The sequence below is a fragment of the Haliotis asinina genome, chromosome 6, assembly GCF_037392515.1.
Source record: "Haliotis asinina isolate JCU_RB_2024 chromosome 6, JCU_Hal_asi_v2, whole genome shotgun sequence".
Classification (NCBI taxonomy): Eukaryota; Metazoa; Mollusca; class Gastropoda; order Lepetellida; family Haliotidae; genus Haliotis; species Haliotis asinina.
Genome location: NC_090285.1, coordinates 324587 through 346621, shown reverse-complemented (window position 1 = coordinate 346621; position 22035 = coordinate 324587). Strand labels below are relative to the sequence as shown.

Genomic DNA, 22035 nt, shown 5'->3' with positions numbered 1-22035 from the left:
ACACTGGACATCTAGCATCAGCAGATCTTTCTTACACTGCACATCTAGCATCAGCAGGTCTTTCTTACACTGGACATCTGACATCAGCAAATCTTTCTCACACTGCACATCTAGCATCAGCAGATCTTTCTTACACTGGACATCTGACATGAGCAGATCTTTCTTACAATGGACATCTGACATCAGCAGATAATTCTCACATTGTACATCTAGCATCAGCAGATAATTCTCACATTCCACACCTAGCATCAGCAGATCTTTCTTACACTGCACATCTAGCATCAGCAGGTCTTTCTTACACAGGACATCTGACATCAGCAGATCTTTCTCACAATGCACATCTAGCATCAGCAGATCATTCTTACACTGGACATCTAGCATCAGCAGATCTTTCTTACACTGCACATCTAGCATCAGCAGGTCTTTCTTACACTGGACATCTGACATTAGCAGATCTTTCTCACACTGCACATCTAGCATCAGCAGATCTTTCTCACATTGCACATCTAGCATCAGCAGATCATTCTCACATTGCACATCTAGCATCAGCAGATCTTTCTCACATTGCACATCTAGCATCAGCTTGTCATTCTCACATTGCACATCTAGCATCAGCAGATCTTTCTTACACTGGACATCTAGCATCAGCAGATATTTCTTACACTGGACATCTGACATCAGCAGATCATTCTCACATTGCACATCTAGCATCAGCAGATCTTTCTTACACTGGACATCTGACATCAGCAGATCTTTCTTACACTGGACATCTGACATCAGCAGATCTTTCTTACACTGGACATCTGACATCAGCAGATCTTTCTTAGACTGGACATCTGGCATCAGCAGATCTTTCTTACACTGGACATCTGACATCAGCAGATCTTTCTTACACTGGACATCTGACATCAGCAGATCTTTCTTAGACTGGACATCTGACATCAGCAGATCTTTCTCACACTGCACATGTAGTATCAGCAGGTCTTTCTTGCACTGGATATCTGACATCAGCAAATGTATCTCACACTGCACATCGGGCATCAGCAGATCTATCTGACACTGCACTTCTCACAACAGCTGATCAATCTCACACTACTCATCTGGCATCATCAGGTCTATCTCACATTGCATATCTTCACAAAAGACGACCTATCTCACATTGCATATCTTCACAAAAGATGACCTATCTCACATTGCATGTCTTCACAAAAGCCGATCTATCTCACACTGCATGTCTTCACAAAAGCCGATCTATCTCACACTGCGCATCTGCACCAGCAGATGTATCTCACACTAAACATCTAGCATCAGCACATCTATCCCACACTACAAATCTCGCAACAACAGATTTATCTCACACTATACATCTGGCATCAGGAGATTTATCTTACAATGAACACCAAGCATCCGTAGATCTACCCCACTCTGCACATCAAGCATCAGCAGATTTACCTCACACTGCATATGTGGCATTTACAGATCAATCTCACATTGCATACCCGCTGTTTGTAGGTTTATACATCCCTACTTTTCAGTTTGTATTAGCAGATGTATGGGGGCCTTGCTTACCTGGTATTAGTCTGTGTTTTCCTGTTTTTCCACTGGTCTACTGTCTGTGTCTGCCCGTTTTTCAAATCTATTGCATATGTGTAGCCATTCGAGGAATTTCGTTATTGTTTCGTTTGAAATACGCATGACGTTAAATTGTTTGGACGTGATAAATGATTGCCAGCGTGTAATTGCCACTAGTGTGTAATCACTAATTACCGCTAGAGTGTTGTACTTCCTCTTGAGTGGCAGGAAATCGTCTTCATTCTTTAGCAGGACAAAGGACTTCAAGGCTGCCTCTACGGCAAGGGCTCTGTGGCCACGTGACTCTATTACCGACAGGTTCAGTTGTGCAAAAGGGTTCATTTCCGGTGGGTCAAACTCTCCAAGCCTCATTCTGGTGTAGAAGAGAGGCTTTACCCGCTCTCTGACCACATCTTCACTCAGTTTGCCTTGCTTGATTGCTTGGACTGGAAGACATGTTCACTCGCTGAACACTTATACAGTGGGTTAGGTTTGACGGCTCTCTGTAATGTCATTTGGGAATAAATACATGCTTCCTTGATGGACAACAGTTACTGGGTATGGTGGTTTGAGGTGGCAAATCAGTAACACACACAGCTTGTGATTAACATATACTCTGATTAGCAAGTCCTGAGATTCTGAGATTAGATTTGGACACTCATTGAGTTTGGTTTAGATGAATGCGTCTGTAATATAATGTGTCTCGTTGCAAAATCATCGAGCAGAACAATACGTCTGTGTGATACTATTGTGTAATTCTGACTGTATTTAGCAGATGCAGTAGTTTCATTTTGCATTAAAATAATAAATGTCTTTACTCATGGACATCAATACTGGATGTTCTTCACTGTGGCCAGATATCTCCAGATTAAGACCGGCCTCAATGCAGGTTGCCACCGTGTCTACGCTGTTATTGGTAAAGTTGTGAGCTGTCATCACCTGTTCTGTCGCCCCCTGATCGCTGATCACGTAGCCAGTAAATCCCCACTCCTTCCGCAGTATATCCGTCAAGAGGCGAGTGTTGGCACACGACGGTACGCCGTTGATGCTGCGACCACATGGAAGGTGATACATGGAGAACTTTGTCACTTCACGATACGTAGGGAAAACATGGAAGGTGATACATGAACTTTGTCACTTCACGATACGTAGGGAAAACATGGAAGGTGACACATCGAGAAGCCTGTCACCTCATGATGTATACGGTGACACGAATGTGCAACATTGGACCATATGTGCTTCCCGGAAGCTACAGTTCTCAGGGAAATCTATTATAGCTGCACACGAATATGCATATTTAGAAAACCAGACTTAGAGTGAGGACCAAAACTGTGAGGACATTTTCCTGGTAAAGGAGTGACACTTTACAGGTAGCAGACTGAGCAGAGCAGAGGGTGGAGGATGATTCGGTGCACGAATCATAATGGCACTTTACAGGGAATAGAGTGAGAAAGTGTAACATCGGATAATGTGATGTAGCGTCATGGCTGTCTCAGGATAACCTGTTATAACTGCACATGATGTTGTAGGTCCCTGCCTTGACACAGGATCTGAAAGCTGGCAGGAATGTAGTTCTCCAGTCCCGCTCCGACACCTGCACACAAGAGAAATGTCAGCAAAACCGAACATATGTTAATATATACATATATAAATTCCATCATTATAATGACAATGTCATAAGGAGGTACATAATAAGTTGAATGCTTCTGTCGAGGTTACGTTAGACCGTATTACCCTCTAGAGAAGCGTACAGCGTATTTGTCTTACCGCTATATTAAAGATACAAAATATCATGGCATTTTAATTTAACGGTTGCTACCGACTATATGACGTGAATAAAATGGTGTCTGCCTCTCGACTGTATTTTTAAACAAGAGAAACATATGTATTCTGACATGCTTAAAACTGGTATAAAATGGTTAAGACGGTAAAATAATTCAGTATTAGGTGAACTCAGGAACAGCTGAGCGACCGCTTTTCGAACTCCGGCTACTGCATGCGTAATATTATGCCGTCAGGCGATTCTTAGCGCTACAGATTCTCGACGAACAGTTTCGTGGTAACTGTGGCTGCGGGTAATATTGTTTTTCAGTTGTCACCCTCATGGGAGGGGTGACACAGAAACTTGTTAACCAAGAGATTACAAACCTTTTCAGATTCCATTGAACTTACAAGTACACGGTTTCCGTGAAGCTTTATTCTACTACAGATCATGTATATTTATTGAAATCTCTTATCGATATATACAAAGGTCTTAATAAAAAAAACTTGCGTTTTCAACAATTTTAGCCAGGTCTTTGACACAGTTTGGAGTAATGGTTCATGGACTAAAATGATTAGAAGTAATGTAAACAGCAAATGTTTTAACATAATTCACAATATGTATAAAAAAAAAATCATGTGTAAATGAAGGTAATTCTTCTTCACCACTCTTGCACTGTAATATTGGGTGAGACAGGGTGACAATATACCTCCTTTCTTATTTGCTCTTTACCTTGATGACCTTGAAACCTTTTTAGGTGAACACAAAGTAAAGGGATTTGGTGCTGCAAAATGTTTTATTGAGGAACAGCTTGCAGTGTACGTAGTATTATTAGCACCATTGTATACACATGACATTGTAAGTGAGTGAGTTTAAGTTTACGTCACACTCAGCAACATTTCAACTTCATGGTGGCGGTCTGTATATAATCGAGTCTGGATCAGACAATCCAGTGATCAACATCATGAGCATCTTTCTGCTCAACTGGGAACCGATGACATGTGTCAACCAAGTCAGCGAGCCTATTGGTCCAGTTAGCCGCCTCTTACGGCAAGCATTGCCGCCTTTTATGGCAAGCATGGACTGCCTATTGTACCCCTGACCTTCACGTGTAAGCGGACACTGTGTTGTTATCGGAAAGCGATGAAGAATTACAATTCAAAACCCAGAACCTTGTTGGATCAGCCTCCCATAGAAACGTGCCTGGTTAACTGCGAGCATGTAATCACAGATTACCGATTGAAACCGGTAGACGGTGCAATATACGCAGAAAATAGACCATGTACAATCTGTAACCACAATACTATTTGTGACGAATTTCATATTATCATATCATGCACAGCCCTAGGTGATGTAAGAAAACGTGGTATTATTGCAGTGATCCCTATATTCATAAATGTATATAATTTGTTTATGAAATCTAATTATTATCCTTTGGTAAAAAATTGTATTATTTAACGAATGTGTGTGTGTGTGTGTGTGTGTGTGTATGTGTGCACACAAGCCATAATGGCACATTGTGTCTATCGCGATGCATGTATGTTTGTTATACATCATTTATATGATTTTTGAGAATATAAATCCTGAATCCTGATTCCTGATTGCTACCAAGAAAATCAAAGTATTTTACTTGAAGGTAAGATAGAAAACTTGAAGGTAAGATAGAAAACTTGATACTATGTTGTAGGATGACAATATTTTTGTAGCTTTTATATTTTACATAGCGCTTTACTGCAGGATGGAAGTACAGTGGAGTATTACATTACAGTGGAGATTGACTTTACCTGGCACCATGACATTACACTGAGGAAAGATGACATCACATGGAGCTTGACTATACCTTGGTACATGACATTACACTGGAGCATGACACTAAGTTGAGCATGACATTACAGTGGAGCGTAACACTACATCTGAGCATGACACAGAAGCCGAACATGGACATTACAGTGGATCAGGCCAGTACAGCGGAGCATGACACTGCAGTGGAGCACGACATTAGAATGACGCCTTTTATGACAGTGGAGCTTGACACTGTGACACGTCAGTGGAGTATGACATTACAGTGGAGCAGATACTACATGGTGCATTACTGTACCTTAGAGCATGAGAATACAGTTGAACGTGGCATTACAGTGACACTACAGTGGAGCGTGGCATTATAGAGAAACATGACAATACAGTTGAGCATGACATTAGTGTGGAGCGTCACACAATTGAGGAACGTGACACTACAGCTGAGCATGACATTACAAGTGATGCCTATAATGACAGTGTAGCATGGCACTACAGACGAACGTGGACATTAAAATGGATCAGTACATTTGAGTCGCACATGACACTGTATTGGAGTATGACATTACAGGGGCGTTTGACAGTAGAACTTGACACTACAGTGGGGCATGGTATTACAGAGGAGCCAGAGACTACATGGAGCATGACACTAATGTAGAAAGTGGCACTAAAAGGAGCATTACACTACAGTGGAGTATGATAATACAGTGGCACCTCTAATGACAGTGGGGCGTGACACTAGAGTGGAACATGACACAACAGTGGAACATAGACATTACAGTGGAGCTTGATATTACAGTGGAACATAGACATTACGGTGGAGCTTGACACTTCAGCGCATCATGACATTAGACTGGCAGCATGACACTAAATTGCAGCATGACTAAAACAATGGAATACATTAAACCTAATTCACCTTGGCATCGAACACATGCCGATCGATGGGAATATTTTCAGGTCCACCATAGGCATCGAAATGTTTACATCCTGCGTTAGCCCGGATGTAGCGTGGATGGCTGCCTTGGAGACCGTGGACAAACTGAGTTGCGTAGACACCGGTGAGGTAAGGGCATTCGCCATAAGTCTCCTGTACGTCAATTGATTGAGACTATATGATGTGGAAAGGACAGTGGTGATATATCTTAACCCTTAAACGCATTCGCAAAATCAACATCCCATCTCGCAACACCGAGGGTAGAAATCATGTCCTCGTCACGAAGATGAATGTTCTGTGAAAAAGGAAACAGGACATAGCTCACCAATATGACGTCACAGCCCGAACATGGTCGAGGCTGGGATTACCATACAGACAGGTTGTGGGATTCAAAACGTGTTAGCTGCTTGTGAGATAACAATCCAACCAGTTACAATTGTCAGCTCTCCACTCGATTTTGAAAATGTGCTTAAAATGACCACAGGCCTGTAGTACATTTGAGTTTATGTGAGTAGTCATTTACATTCTTTTCTATAGCAACCCGTTCTCGATTTCCTTCGGAGATCTATGACATGATATATATATATTTATCTTACCCAATACTTTATGGCTATAATGAAGGAATATATAAACGATGGAAATCTACCTATTTCTCTATAACGCAACATGAGTTCGGTTATACAGCAGAAACTGATTGCATGCAGATTATGAACCCTTTCAGTACTATCATATTCAACGTCATGTGCAAGAATTAGGCTTAACATCCTATCGAATATTTAAAGGAATGTGTTACAGGACATTTCTGCTAAATATTTCATATTTTTACAATACCGACATGACTTTCTGCGCTGGTCAGGCGGAGACACAATACATGCCTCTGTACTTATGGCATGCTTTTTAATTCACATTTCCAAATTACAGGTACCACGTGCACTCAGTATTAAAGGCTCGTTTAATTTCATATTATACTTCACCAGAACATAACGTTCTCTTCATGGGAAGAAATGATGAAATTCTGCCTCGTACCTTACGTTCCTCATCATAACATAACTGTTGTGTCGTAACGATGCTATTTACCCTTCTCAATACAGGTTTATGTAGACTAAGTGAACATATTTTACAGGAAAATAGACCATAGTGAAACCAATAAAAAATATGAAAAGGAGTCCTTGGACTTCCTTCATTTCCAAGAAGCTATGGAAGTCTGGACCTGCCACATTTTCTAGACTTGTGTGGGTTTTCTTGGACATAGTTGAGAAGTTCACGTGTACTACTGCTGATAGCATTGTTCTACTTAACTGTATTACGCTCTTTACCTTTCAGCCTGCATGGTGACGAATACAGAATCATGTTCTGAGATACTCTGTGTTCTAGAGTAGACCAGATATAAGAAAGACATGGCGAAGGAGCAAGTTAACCCTCTGAAACGTCGTACTGTCTACAATAACGAGGCTGACATCCACAAATCTGGCTTTTGGCTTTCCATTTCCATTTCAAAATGTCCTTCAAAGATTTAGACCAAGTGTACCATATATTCAGTCAGGTGTACACTGATGACTTTCCTTGGTTATCTTGAAATGAGCATCGTACTTAGTACTTGATGTATCATTGATGTGTTTTATATCCATGCAGCTATAAATGATTGTAACATCGTCTAAAACGTTATTGTAAACTGTGTGGACGAGTAGATGGATCTGTGTAGCTGTCCATGAGTTTGGCATTGATTGTGACCTGCACGTGATTCATTTAATGTAATTTGGAGCTGAGAAAGCTGAGAACGTTATGAGTGAATGAGAATGAGGGGGAGACGTGGGACGTGAGACAGTGAGGGATATTCCTGTGGGTAAGCTGTAGATGGGAGAGGCAGTGGATGACGAGAAGGAATGAGAGAGGAAACACGGTGGGGAGGCAGTATAATGAGGAAAAGTGAAGCAAGCGCGAAATAAAACTGTCATCCGGTTTGGGACAAGCAAGCTCAGAGAATCAGCTGTAAAGCTCACTGAGCGGAAGCTCATATTCCATCTCACCATGACCAGAGATGACGGAAAGGAGGCCTTTAACTTGTGATTGATAATATTACATATCTAGTATTACATATCTAGTATTACATATCTTGTATTACATATCTTGTATTACATATCTTGTATTACATATCTTGTATTACATATCTTGTATTACATATCTAGTAATTAAGAACTTACGCAAATGTAATAACAGCTAGACCAGAGCAGCAAAACATCTCAACATTTACATCATGTCAATATGGTTTCATGGAACTGCCAACCCCCATAAAAGACACTTTAATAATATTGGACTGAAGCAAATATTATCGGGACTCTCATTTGTTGGTTTGACTGACACTCGGTATGTGCACATATATTCACAAAGTTTTATGTGAAAGTGAAATGTTTTTTGTCTCACTACACAGATGCCATATATGTTGTATTGTTTGATCATAGTTTGTGTAAAAGCTCACAAGCTAATTCAATGTAGTATGCAAACGAAGAGAAGAGTAGCCTTGATTATTTCTAGAACCTGCATTATGTGAGATCAAGAACAAATATGATGCTGATGGTATTCTGTTACTGATGCTGACAGGAGACTGTTACATTAAACAATAAACTGAGTGAAACAATAAACAGAGACAGAAAGTGCTGGTGAATGGGACGGTTTTAACTAAATTTGGGTGGAAATCTAATCACGAAACCGAGTTTCGTACTTGTTTGCACGATGAACATTCTAAATGTCAGACAGATAATTTCTACGGTCTGATAACAGACAACGTGGATTTGGCTGCAGAGACAATCTGTGACCTGAAGGCGAGAGCAGCGGTATGGAAGCGCAAATGACACGGGGCACAGTGCCTGGTGGGACAGCATGTGTGAGACAAGAAAACGGGAGAAGTTCGCGGCTAAGGATGAGTTCAGACAGTTATGGTGGCTGATTTGGGCCATCGCCTTAAGTCACCATACACGTTACCAGTCGAAAATTGAGAAAGTGTACAATGAAAAGAAAAGACTGTTCTAGGATAATATGAAAATCAAATTTCACAGTTTTAAGACTTTGGAAGGAAATGAAGAACTTAAACGAGTTTAAGAGAGAAACAACATCAAACCAGGCGAAAGGTTCAAGTACTTCAAAAGTTTAAGAGAGAGTACATATGTACATCATCAGCATTAGCTGAAATTACAGACGTTCTCAAAAGACAAGTCACAGAGATATGTGGAGACTGTGAATCTGGTACACCGGATCATCCTAACGCCCGGACAAAACATGAAGAAGTACAGCACATAATATGGAAACCAAAACACTCGAAAGCTCCAGGTTGCGATGGAATACCAGCAGAACTATTTCTGCAGTGGATATCACAGTTCCTTTGTGTGTTAAAAACTATTCAAATCATGACGTATATCCAGAGGCGCGGTGTCGAGCCATTACATGTCCACTTCATAAGAAGGTTTGGAAACATGTGGCCAGTATAGACTGGGATAATCTACAACATATATAGTCTCCCTCCTACAATATGTCCACAGTAACGACAGACGAAGATAATCTGCAACATATATAGTCTCCCTGCTACAATATGTCGACAGTAAGGACAGACAGGGATAATCTACAACATATATAGTCACCCTGCTACAATATGTGGACAGTAAGGACAAATGGGGATAATCTACAACATATATAGTCTCCCTGCTACAATATGTCGACAGTAACGACAGCCAGGGATAATCTACAACATATATAGTCTCCCTGCTACAATATGTCCACAGTAACGACAGACGAAGATAATCTGCAACATATATAGTCTCCCTGCTACAATATGTCGACAGTAAGGACAGACAGGGATAATCTACAACATATATAGTCACCCTGCTACAATATGTGGACAGTAAGGACAAATGGGGATAATCTACAACATATATAGTCTCCCTGCTACAATATGTCGACAGTAACGACAGCCAGGGATAATCTACAACATATATAGTCTCCCTGCTACAATATGTCGACAGTAAGGACAGATGGGGATAATCTACAACATATATAGTCTCCCGGCTACAATATGTTGACAGTAACGACAGCCAGGGATAATCTACAACATATATAGTCTCCCTGTTACAATATGTCGACAGTAAGGACAGACAGGGATACTCTACAACATATATAGTCTCCCTGCTACAATATGTCGACAGTAAGGACAGACAGGGATAATCTACAACATATATAGTCTCCCTGTTACAATATGTCGACAGTAAGGACAGACAGGGATACTCTACAACATATATAGTCTCCCTGCTACAATATGTCGACAGTAAGGACAGACAGGGATAATCTACAACATATATAGACTCCCTGCTACAATATGTCGACAGTAAGGACAAATGGGGATAATCTACAACATATATAGTCTCCCTGCTACAATATGTCGACAGTAAGGGCAGATGGGGATAATCTACAACATATATAGTCTCCCTGCTACAATATGTCGACAGTAACGACAGCCAGGGATAATGTACAACATATATAGACTCCATGCTACAACATGTCGACAGTAAGGACAAATGGGGATAATCTACAACATATATAGTCTCCCTGCTACAATATATGTCGACAGTGAGGACAGATGGGGATAATCTACAACATATATAGTCTCCCTGCTACAATATATGTCGACAGTAAGGACAGATGGGGATAATCTTCAACATATATAGTCTCCCTGCTACAATATGTCGACAGTAAGGACAGATGGGGATAATCTCCAACATATATAGTCTCAGTGCTACAATACGTCGACAGTAAGGACAGACATGGATAATCTACAACATATATAGTCTCCCTGCTACAATATGTCGACAGTAAGGACAGATGGGGATAATCTCCAGCATATATAGTCTCCCTGCTACAATACGTCGAAAGTAAGGACAGACAAAGATAATCTACAACACATATAGTCTCCCTGCTACAATATGTCGACAGTAAGGACAAATGGGGATAATCTACAACATATATAGTCTCCCTGCTACAATATGTCGACAGTAAGGACAGATGGGGATAATCTACAACATATATAGTCTCCCTGCTACAATATGTTGCCAGTAACGACAGCCAGGGATAATCTACAACATATATTGTCTCCCTGCTACAATATGTCGACAGTAAGGACAGACAGGGATACTCTACAACATATATAGTCTCCCTGCTACAATATGTGGACAGTAAGGACAGATGGGGATAATCTACAACATATATAGTCTCCCTGCTACAATATGTGGACAGTAAGGACAAATGGGGATAATCTACAACATATATAGTCTCCCTGCTACAATATGTGGACAGTAAGGACAGATTGGGATAATCTACAACATATATAGTCTCCCTGCTACAATATGTCGACAGTAAGGACAAATGGTGATAATCCACAACATATATAGTCTCCCTGCTACACAGGAATCCCCTTACTCCCGGAACTTGGAACATTTTCCCCAAACGACAGACTTTGAACATGGGCACATGTAAACAATATAATTAAAGAGAAACAGTTCGGATTTAGAAGTTTCTATCAACTGTAGATTCACTTTTTAAGGAAAGGTGAGTAAATATTTATCTATAAATCTGCAGGCAGGAGAATGTATCAGTGACTTTATCAGGCCTTTTGACTGTGTGGATCATTCAATATTATGGCACCATGGAATTGATGGGAAATTTCTTTCTGTTGTGAGAAATGTAGTCTTAACTCAAATCATGTGCGAAAACCGAGACTCGTATTACCGATTATTTCAACTGCTGTGTTGGGACCCGCCAAGGTTGCAGAAGGCTGAGTCAAGTAACCTTTGAGGGACCTATGACCGATGACCTATGAAATGCGAGACTGCCAAACGGATTTAACCAACCAGACAACTACCACTGTTTAAGGTTTGACAGGACTTACAAAATTACCCAGTTACTGACACTGATCTGTCAACAAACGAAAATCCGCACAAAACACAGATAACTGATTTGCAGTGTGTACCCTTACAGGTTTTTGATGGTTACCACTGGCTCATATTTCCGGAAGCTGACAGCCTTGAATATCCACACAAAAAAACGCGCTTCTCAGCGACTGATTACTCACTGTCGACAGTGCTGTAGCGTGCTCCATGCGCATCACCCCGAAGCGATCGTACGGAAAACAGCATTCGGAATCGTTCGGGTACAAACCTTTTCGACGTAAAAGTTCAAAAGGTACAGCTTGTTCAGCTTGACCTGAGCTACTCTACATATGCTTCCCCTTCATTTAAAAAGGGAAGAGAGAATGTTAAACCGACCTTGTCTCGGTTGTCGGACATGTTGACAATCAACTGACCAAGATGCACCCCTTCACGATAATAGACGTAACCAGTTGTGCAATGAACGCAATGTATTAGCATTCAGTTGATCGGGTCAGGCTGAACAAACTCTATGTGCAAGTGTCCACTTTCGCGATTTGGTAAGCTGTGTTCTGATTGGTCAATCTCAAAGGTTACCAGACGCGACCTCCGACTAGGGTTTCTTTCACTCAGTGGAGAAGTGTAACGAATAAAACTGAAACTCAGCATATATAGACCGACGCGAAGTCCAATTTTATTTTCACTTGTAATTAATGAACTCGAAACAGAAGTTAAAACAGCAATTGCCGAGGAATATTCACCGATTCCTCTTTGATGATGTGGCTACTGAAGCGGGTCGGTTAACATATCAACTGTATGAGCAACTTCTGTAGCAAAGGGGAAATATGTCCAAAACTAAAATCATCGTCTTCAGAGAGGGAAGAAGACTAAGGACTTATGAAGAATTATTCTATGAGTTAGTTTTATGAGTTATTTATAACCCTAACCCTAACCCTGACATAAATTGAAGCTGTTTCCTAAAATTAGGAATTATTCTTTGCTCCAAAAGTGTTATGGACTAAAACAACAGCTTTATTTATTTATTTATTTATTTATTTATTTATTTATTTATTTATTTATTTATTTATTTATTTATTTATTTATTTATTTATTTATTTATTTATTTATTTATTTATTTATTTATTGAAATAAACATTCAACTCATATCAACTTATGGAGCAGACATCTGGGGATACCATCTATACGCGAAAGGATTGAACAAGCCGAAGCACGAGCCTACTTTTCAGCAGATCCGAATTATCTCGTGTGAAAGTGAAAATTGATACCACATAAACTCTGGTTACACTGAATTCAAATTGCTTGTTTGGGTATTTACAAATGACATGTTTTTAAACTTTAATCGTGTTTCTTTTATTCGTAGGCAGCATGTTGTTATTGAGACGCGACAGATTGTCCCTGCTGGAAGAGGTCGTACGGTGACCCACAATTCATGTGGCTCACTGGCTGCACCCGCTCTGTGTTCTTTGTGCCTTTTAAGTACCTTTCTGTAACGTATATACAATGCATATTACCAGACCGCTAAACATTTCTAGAGACCGAGCCTCGTTTGGCATTGCAAGGAATTCCAGATTCCCGTTTGTCAGAGCACGCTGCAAAACATGGCACCATGCGCGACGTGTTTGCAAGGATAAGCAAGTGGTTGTATGAAATAATACTGATCAATGTTGACATGTCTAGTTGATTGAGTTCGTCTAAAAAATCTGGACTGGTTATTGTTCTAAGTTGCGCTATACAACGGAACCCAGTGAGCAGGAAACGAGACTGCGAGTGTAATCAGAGTTTTTACCTGAACTACAAGCCAACTTCCTGAAACGCTTTTTGCGTCTGCCTAACGCTTCAAGTAATGCTGCCGTTTTGGGAGAAACAGGACGTCATCGGATTCGCATTCATCTCATCTTTAAATGTATTAAATACTGGACTACACTTCTATCAATTGACCATTTACCTGAACAAATCTATCTTATACTCTGTGGATTTTATGGACTGGGCAAAACGGGACGTAAATCATGCGCAACTGATATCAACAACATTCTCTTTCAATACGGCTTTGGCTATATATGGGTAAGTCAGGACGTGGGGAACTCAGGATTCTTTCTATCAGATTTCAGACGGCGCATTTAGGATAATGGATCTCAACAACAGCATGATGTCGTTGTTCAGAAACCCAATTTGAGAATATATTCTACTTTCAAACAAATGTAGCCGTGGAACCCTATATGAAATTATAGAGGATATGCTCTTGATACAAATTCTTCATCGATATAAAAAAATATTTAGGCAGGCAAAAAAAAAGGAAAAGAGAACCAAAACATTTAGAGCTTTAATTCACAAAGCTTATGTGAATTAATGCAATGCAAATCTACTCTATGAGAGAGAGAGAGAAATTCCTTATTTCCTCGAGAAATCAATCAGAGGATTATTGATATACTTTCTCTCGTCAAAAATAGAACACAATCTAATAGTATTTACACACAGGACAATGTCATTCATAGTTGATACTTGATATGCACAGAAATCAGGCATCAAACATAGAACACAATCTGATAGTATTTACACACAGGACAATGTCATTCATAGTTGATACTTGATATGCACAGAAATCAGGCATCAAACATAGAACACAATCTAATAGTATTTACACACAGGACAATGTCATTCATAGTTGATACTTGATATGCACAGAAATCAGGCATCAAACATAGAACACAATCTAATAGTATTTACACACAGGACAATGTCATTCATAGTTGATACTTGATATGCACAGAAATCAGGCATCAAACATAGAACACAATCTGATAGTATTTACACACAGGACAATGTCATTCATAGTTGATACTTGAAATGCACAGAAATCAGGCATCAAACATAGAACACAATCTAATAGTATTTACACACAGGACAATGTCATTTATAGTTGATAGTTGATATGCACAGAAATCAGGCATCAAACATAGAACACAATCTAATAGTATTTACACACAGGGCAATGTCATTCATAGTTGATACTTGAAATGCACAGAAATCAGGCATCAAACATAATAACATAATAAAACTTTCACAAAGCGATGGTGCCAGTTGCACACAGAGCTTGATTGTCTCCATTAAAATATAAGCTCAAGATATGGTTTCAAATGATGGACATATGTTGCAATGTTTATAATTATAATGGGATGTGTGTCCCGGACGAAGGATCGCGTGAACTGTTTATCTGCACCTTGAAGTGTTGACAACATTGCGTCGTCTTCAAACATTTCACAGTTTACATAGATTTCAACATCATGTAGATCAATCAGAGAAGAGAAAAACCTATTTCGGAGAAGTAATAATTTGTCACAATGTAGTATCTCATGGTTGTCATAAGCGTGCTTGTCACAAAGCAAACATTCTTTAGAGACAACATGATGAAACCATATGTATTATATTTATAAATCTTGACTACCCTATATCTTGTCTACTCTATATCAGTTATCAAAGTATATATTTTGGCGTTAAGGCCCAAAATGTCACATGCATATGTGTGATATATTGAGAATCTCACCAAAATATCTGTTGGTATCAATTATATGAAAGCAATTCAATAAATTTACAAGATATTTTTACCCTTATTACTGAGTCTTGATATGATTAAAATCAATACACATGAAGGGGGATTCTATTTATCATTAAAATCGTTCTTCGTGAATTTTCAATCTTGATAGATATTCATCTAGACTCTACTACCCTTAGTCTTGCAGTGCCGCGATGTCATAGCATTGTGACGTCATCAAGTTCATGACGTCACAAAATTGTCAGGGCATTGTACAATCATTGTGACGTCATCAAGTTCATGACGTCACAAAATTGTCAGGGCATTGTACAATACATTTGATCTCATACAAGCTCCTGTGGAACATTTAATAAATATCATTTTAGTCCTGGGCCCCGTTTCATTCAGGTCTCGAAAATTCAAGGTCCCTTAACTCCTACGATTTATCTTACGATACCACGCTAAAGGCGTTTCATAACTTTTAGCTCTGGCTATGCAAACTCTGAAAAGACCTGAAAAGAACATGAAGCGCGAGTTACGTCCATTTGTGTAAATAGACGACAACCCATCGATGCATAGAATATGCTCCTATATTACTATAAGAGCAAGGTAATGGGACGGTCCAACCTTAAAGTGACAGCGCATGTCGTATGCGCGATATGAGCCATTCGTGTTACCATTACAATTAGAGACAGTTAACTAGTATAGCCTTTACCTTCACCGCGAACGTTCACGCTGGTGCATGGACAGCATATCTTTTCCCTTTTACGATGATATAGCCAGTGTTATGTCCTGAAATATTTATTCCGATTTTCTCTGAAACACTTGGGATAGTCACAACTGCTTATATTGCTAGAATGTATCGAGAAAAAGCAGTTCGAAGCGAGGCGGTGGAATCAGGTGATCGTCCTGTCTTGTTGACGTTTTACAATCGTTAACGTAAGTTTGGCACTTGATGTCTCAACTTTTAAAACTGCAATGTACTTTCATTGTAGATGTACTCAGATCGCTTTAGTATTAAGGTCGATGTGGCTACATTCATGTAACTCACTGGAGCTGATGGGGTGAGGAACACTGAAAGTCATGTTACGTAAGTTTCATCGGGTTATACAAGATGGGATTGAGATTTCAATATATATAGCAGGTAGAGAGAGAAGTGAGAAACAACGGTCACGTAATTGTAGGATAACAGTAACGGACTGATTATGTCAATCATCACCTACATGTAGCCATGCAATTTTAAAATGCGATATACATGGGCATAACTAAAATCTACTCTTTTGTGTCTGTAACTGTTTGTGGTGTCTGAAATATAAAATCACAGCATGGATAAATAATGCATAAAACACTGTAAATGTCTTCTGCATTTTAATTATCCTGAATTTGGGGTATAAATTAGTATGTTATATATTTTTCTTAATTTTTAATAAAAGGGAATAATATCAAAATATTCATTTATTAAATATAATATTACAGACACCGAAGAAGCAGTACTACTAGGATAAGTACATATTCAAGGCCACTTTCCAAATTCTGTCTTTTATTGCGTATGTTTTTATATAACTAAAAAATACATATATTCATACTTATTATAAATTTCAATCTCTAGTATAATAAATGGCACTGTTAAGTCTTGAAGCAACAAAGGTTTACATTTTACTGTTGTGTCTGCATACAGCTTCACATTAATAAGATTTTTATAATAGTCATGAAAAAGATGATATTGTATTTATTAGATCTAGCTCTTCATGTTTTGTTAAAATAAATTGATCTTTCAAATTTTAACACAAATATGTAAAAAATGTCAGAATTGTTTCCCACTTTACATTGTAGCTGCACTGTACAATTTTGTATTTCTATCTGAGTTTACTGTAAGCTGATGCGTGTGTACTTTAACAATAAATTACAGATGCACGACTTTATTCAGCCAGTGTACATATTATCTGTTAAATTCGTAAGAATATAAATATATGCATAAACATATCTTCATAGGATAATATGGGGTTAAATTCGAATTATGTCATCAAAACATATTTGATTTTAAACACAGTTTCTTTGTTAATTCCTAACAAACCTATATAACCTAAAGTTTTTTTAAATAACTGTTGAACAAAAATCAGAAAACAAAGTTAAAGTTAGATAATATATGGTTTGTCGTGCGAAATATTTGTCAGTATCAAAACAAGAAACGCATATGTAATTCGATATCATGCATGTCCTTGACAATGGGTAAATATTGTATTGCCAAGTATAATGACTGGTGTTTCTGATGCGAATGAATAACTGTTTGGACAATAGGCCTATAGCACTTTCATAAGTATACATAAAAATATACAGTAGTGCGAGAATTTAAAACCAAAATGGATTCAGATTAGTGAGGAACAGCTTTTCAAAACGTAAATAATATATTTCTAACTAAGTGTTACATGCTATACAGAATTTCTTCAATTGTCAGGGATGTGTAATAATCACAAATTGACGATAAAGACCTTCCAGCCAGGGGATAGTCGTTAGTTGGAGGTATATCTCCGAGGATCTCCGATTGTTTACATTGAGATCGGTGGTAGTATGGGAACTATTTGTAGAATGCGACAAGTGTTAATGAATTACAGATGGAAATAACATAGGGGTTGATAACATACAAAAAGAATTGTCACTGATGCTACGACACCCAAGACTTGCACTGCCTCGTGTTCTGTCGTAGGAAATACCGTGACAACATACCGATTTTTCATTTCGTTTTCCCTCTTTGTCTATATCGTGTCAGTTCGCACTGTACATGGAAATTAAACAAACGATGCCTTTCTAAACTAAAAATCAAAGCGAAACATGTGTCAGTTAATAGATTTTCGTCGAAAACGATCGTTTTTTCTGTGAAGGTGACCACGGCAACGCGTTTGCTGGGTTCTGTCTTTACATGTAGCAAGTTGTCGCAGCGCACTTTGAGCCCGGAACCAGACCGGAACCGAGAAGTTGGACGTCGCTTATATCATTTGACAAGGAGAGTTATCGCCTCACGCAATAAAAAGATCGTCCATTCAACCGCCATATTGAATACTTCGATAAACCTCGATTCTCGCTAATTGTTCGCTTCACATGGATAAACATGCATATATTCCGCGACGGAAGTATACCTTTTCGCTGTACAACTATCGCCCACCTTCACAACACTCTTTTATGTTGCCTTATTAGGCCGTTTTGACCGTTTATTGACCAGTGTCGCACTTCTGTAAGACGGAAGTTTACGTTACCCGATCGGGGACTCCGCACTGTGCGTTGTGTTGTGGTCATTGTTAGCCATTGCTAAGCAAGTGAAATAAACAATATTGAAATCAAGCGCCAAACACAAATACAACTCACCAACCGTACGCATGAAGTTGTGGCGAGAAAATCTAATTTCTCTTCCTTCGAACTGGACATTTCAACATCTGAAGTGGGTGAAAACAGCCGCTACCTATTTGTAGAGTTATCACAGTAGCAGGAAAAACGTCTCTGGAATGAAATCGCTGAAAAGTAGACTTCTTCCTATTCAACTGCGATTTCAGCTTAAAGGTGACATGCAACAAACAAAAATCAAACATAATTAAAACACATTTATCACTTATTCATGACATATAATATACATTGCTGCTTTTAAAAGAAACAAATAAACACAATTATAAGCGTACAATCGCGATTCAAAAGTGCAATATTTTGTACTTGGGCTTTCTTCCCCCGAAACGAAGCCCTCGGGAGACCGAACCCAGTCATAGCGGGTGGATATGCACTCAAGTGTAACGACGGCTTCCGATTGGCTGTTTCATTTGCTGATATGCTGAGGGTTCATTGTGTGTACAGAAAGATGATCTGTTTGATGAGCATTTTAGAAGTATAGCGAGTCACAAGAAAGTAAGATTCTTTATGGATAACAAATTCTTTTTGTGTACTTTATGCGTCGTTTCAGTAACAAACAAAATACACTGAAAGAAGTTGTTATCCATGAAGAATGTATATAGGTATGTTAGAAAATACGTGTTCTCTGAATTTGCGCTCGATCCAATCAAAAATCATGTCAGTAGAGATGGTAAACTGCTGAGTGGCTGGAATCTCATCCGTCCAAGTACAAAGCAGGACTTGAAACTGACAAGAGTTTGCACCAGTTTCCGTCAGGCCAACGTGGAGAACCCTTGAAACAGTCTCCCGGAAGTCGACAAATAGAAAGCCAAGGGCAGATAACTCCAAAGTACTGCCTTAGAAGCGTGCCGCTTAAACCATTCTCCGTAGGAAATGTGACCCATAATAACTAACACTAAAACCTTAAATATTGTGACCCAATTACAACAACCGCAGTAATAATTAATAACAACTCAAATCACAGCAAATACACTCTCGTAACACCAGAAGAACACAACGAGTAGAAGAACGCACTACTATTTTTTTTTATTTGTAACAAGTGTCATCAAAGTAAATTAAATACTTAGTCAAACACAACATCATAAGACAGTAATGACAACCTCGCAACAGCGAAATTAGTTGGCGGGACAGGTTATAGCGTCCTTAGATAGGAAATGGCTATTGTGTCGGCATATTGTTTGTTAAATTATCTTGGTATTATAAATATCTTTACATGCTCAACATAATAATTCTAAACAATTACAGCATTACATGTCACGAAGGAAAAATATAATCTGTCATTGTACTATGAACATGTATTGTAATAGGATCAATGTACATGCCACTGCTATGAGGGATGATGACGATGTCCGCAAGAAATGGACTTCAGGAGAAGAAACATGGACCTTTTTTCAGGCAACCTAAATATGTGTTATTTGTTGCAAAATTATTGTTGATGTTTAATTGATTTGCATGACAAAACTGGCTTGACAATAGTACGAAATTCAACATCGGTAACAATTTTATCCAGGTTTGGGGACAATTTTAGTTCATTTACATTACAGTTGGTAACATATTTTGGTAACATAAATTCATGCAAGTAATTTGTATTTAGTGTACAAGAACCTTGCTACCAGTTAATTCACAATATCTAATATAAATGGTATAATGTATATGTTTCAGATTAGAACTATATATTACGATTACTTTCAATTACAATTACCTCACATAGATGCATTATTAGCGAGATGAGCATGTTGATAAACCAGTAATGGTATTATCAACATGTCATAAATTTGTATGGAATATCATGTCATTTTATATATATATATATCATGATCATCTACACAAGATTTGAATTTTCACAGGTCTTTAGTTAAAGAAGGAAATGACGAGAAGAAGGGAGATGAAGAAAACTGGTGGCGATCCTTGACCCTAAAGATTGTCAGAAGTGGAAGAGAGCATTTGTGAAGCATTCATTTTACTGCTGAAGCTTTGCTGAAATTTGCTACACAATTTCTCTACGTAGAAAGAAATTATGAATGACAATGAGTAAGCTTTTAAATCTCTACCCAAATGGTGTGAAGTAAATTAATTGTAATCATATTGATTGGTCGTTGAAAGTACCATAAAGACAATATTATGGGTCAACCATGACAATGTTTTAATAGGTAACAAGTCTCATACCCACTTGCCGCTTGTTGGAAGGGACTGAGGGGGGGGGGGGATGGAGTCAGAATCCTTTCAAGTCTGTAAGAAGTAGCACTGCCATGAGCACAGTATGTCTCAGATAAAAAAAAAACAAAAACAAAAACAAGCAAACAACTTTAATATAATATTTGTCAATAACACCATTTCAGTTATTATAAAATCAATGACACTGATTCAAAGTAATTGTCTGAATTTTCAACTGATGTAGTTAATGTCATGAATGTGATTACAAGTCCAACAGAGTCATGCATGACCACACAGTCCCTACAGGTCCAACAGCGTCATGCACGACCACACAGCCCAATACAGGTCCAAGAGAGTCATGCATGACCACACAGTCCCTACAGGTCCAACAGCGTCATGCATGACCACACAGTCCCTACAGGTCCAAGAAAGTCATGCATGACCACACAGTCCCTACAGGTCCAACAGCGTCATGCATGACCACACAGTCCCTACAGGTCCAAGAGAGTCATGCACGACCACACAGTCCCTACAGGTCCAACAGCATCATGCATGACCACACAGTCCCTACAGGTCCAAGAGAGTCATGCATGACCACACAGTCCCTACAGGTCCAAGAGAGTCATGCATGACCACACAGTCCCTACAGGTCCAAGAGACTCATGCATGACCACACAGTCCCTACAGGTCCAACAGCGTCATGTATGACCACACAGTCCCTACAGGTCCAAGAGAGTCATGCACGATCACACAGTCCCTACAGGTCCAAGAGAGTCATGCATGACCACACAGTTCCTACAGGTCCAAGAGAGTCATCCACGACCACACAGTCCCTACAGGTCCAAGAGAGTCATGCACGACCACACAGCCCCTACAGGTCCAAGAGAGTCATGCATGACCACACAGTCCCTACAGGTCCAACAGCGTCATGCACGGCCACACAGTCCCCACTAGTGACTGAGGACTAAGT

General features: G+C 39.1%; 1 protein-coding gene across 2 annotated transcripts in view; it reads right to left on the bottom strand.

Annotated features, from left to right (window-relative positions):
- The window catches only part of LOC137286610 (uncharacterized), a 159630-nt gene that overhangs the window by 38221 nt on the left and 99374 nt on the right, over window positions 1–22035 (bottom strand). The window contains exons 3-6 of one of the 2 annotated variants that reach the window (XM_067818559.1): window positions 6045–6215; window positions 3075–3166; window positions 2391–2620; window positions 1768–2018 (exon numbers count right to left, since the gene is read on the bottom strand). In XM_067818559.1, coding sequence (XP_067674660.1) covers window positions 1768–2018; window positions 2391–2620; window positions 3075–3166; window positions 6045–6215 — 744 coding nt within the window. The remainder of the gene's footprint in view (window positions 1–1767; window positions 2019–2390; window positions 2621–3074; window positions 3167–6044; window positions 6216–22035) is intronic. The other variant, XM_067818560.1, reaches the window with a different exon arrangement.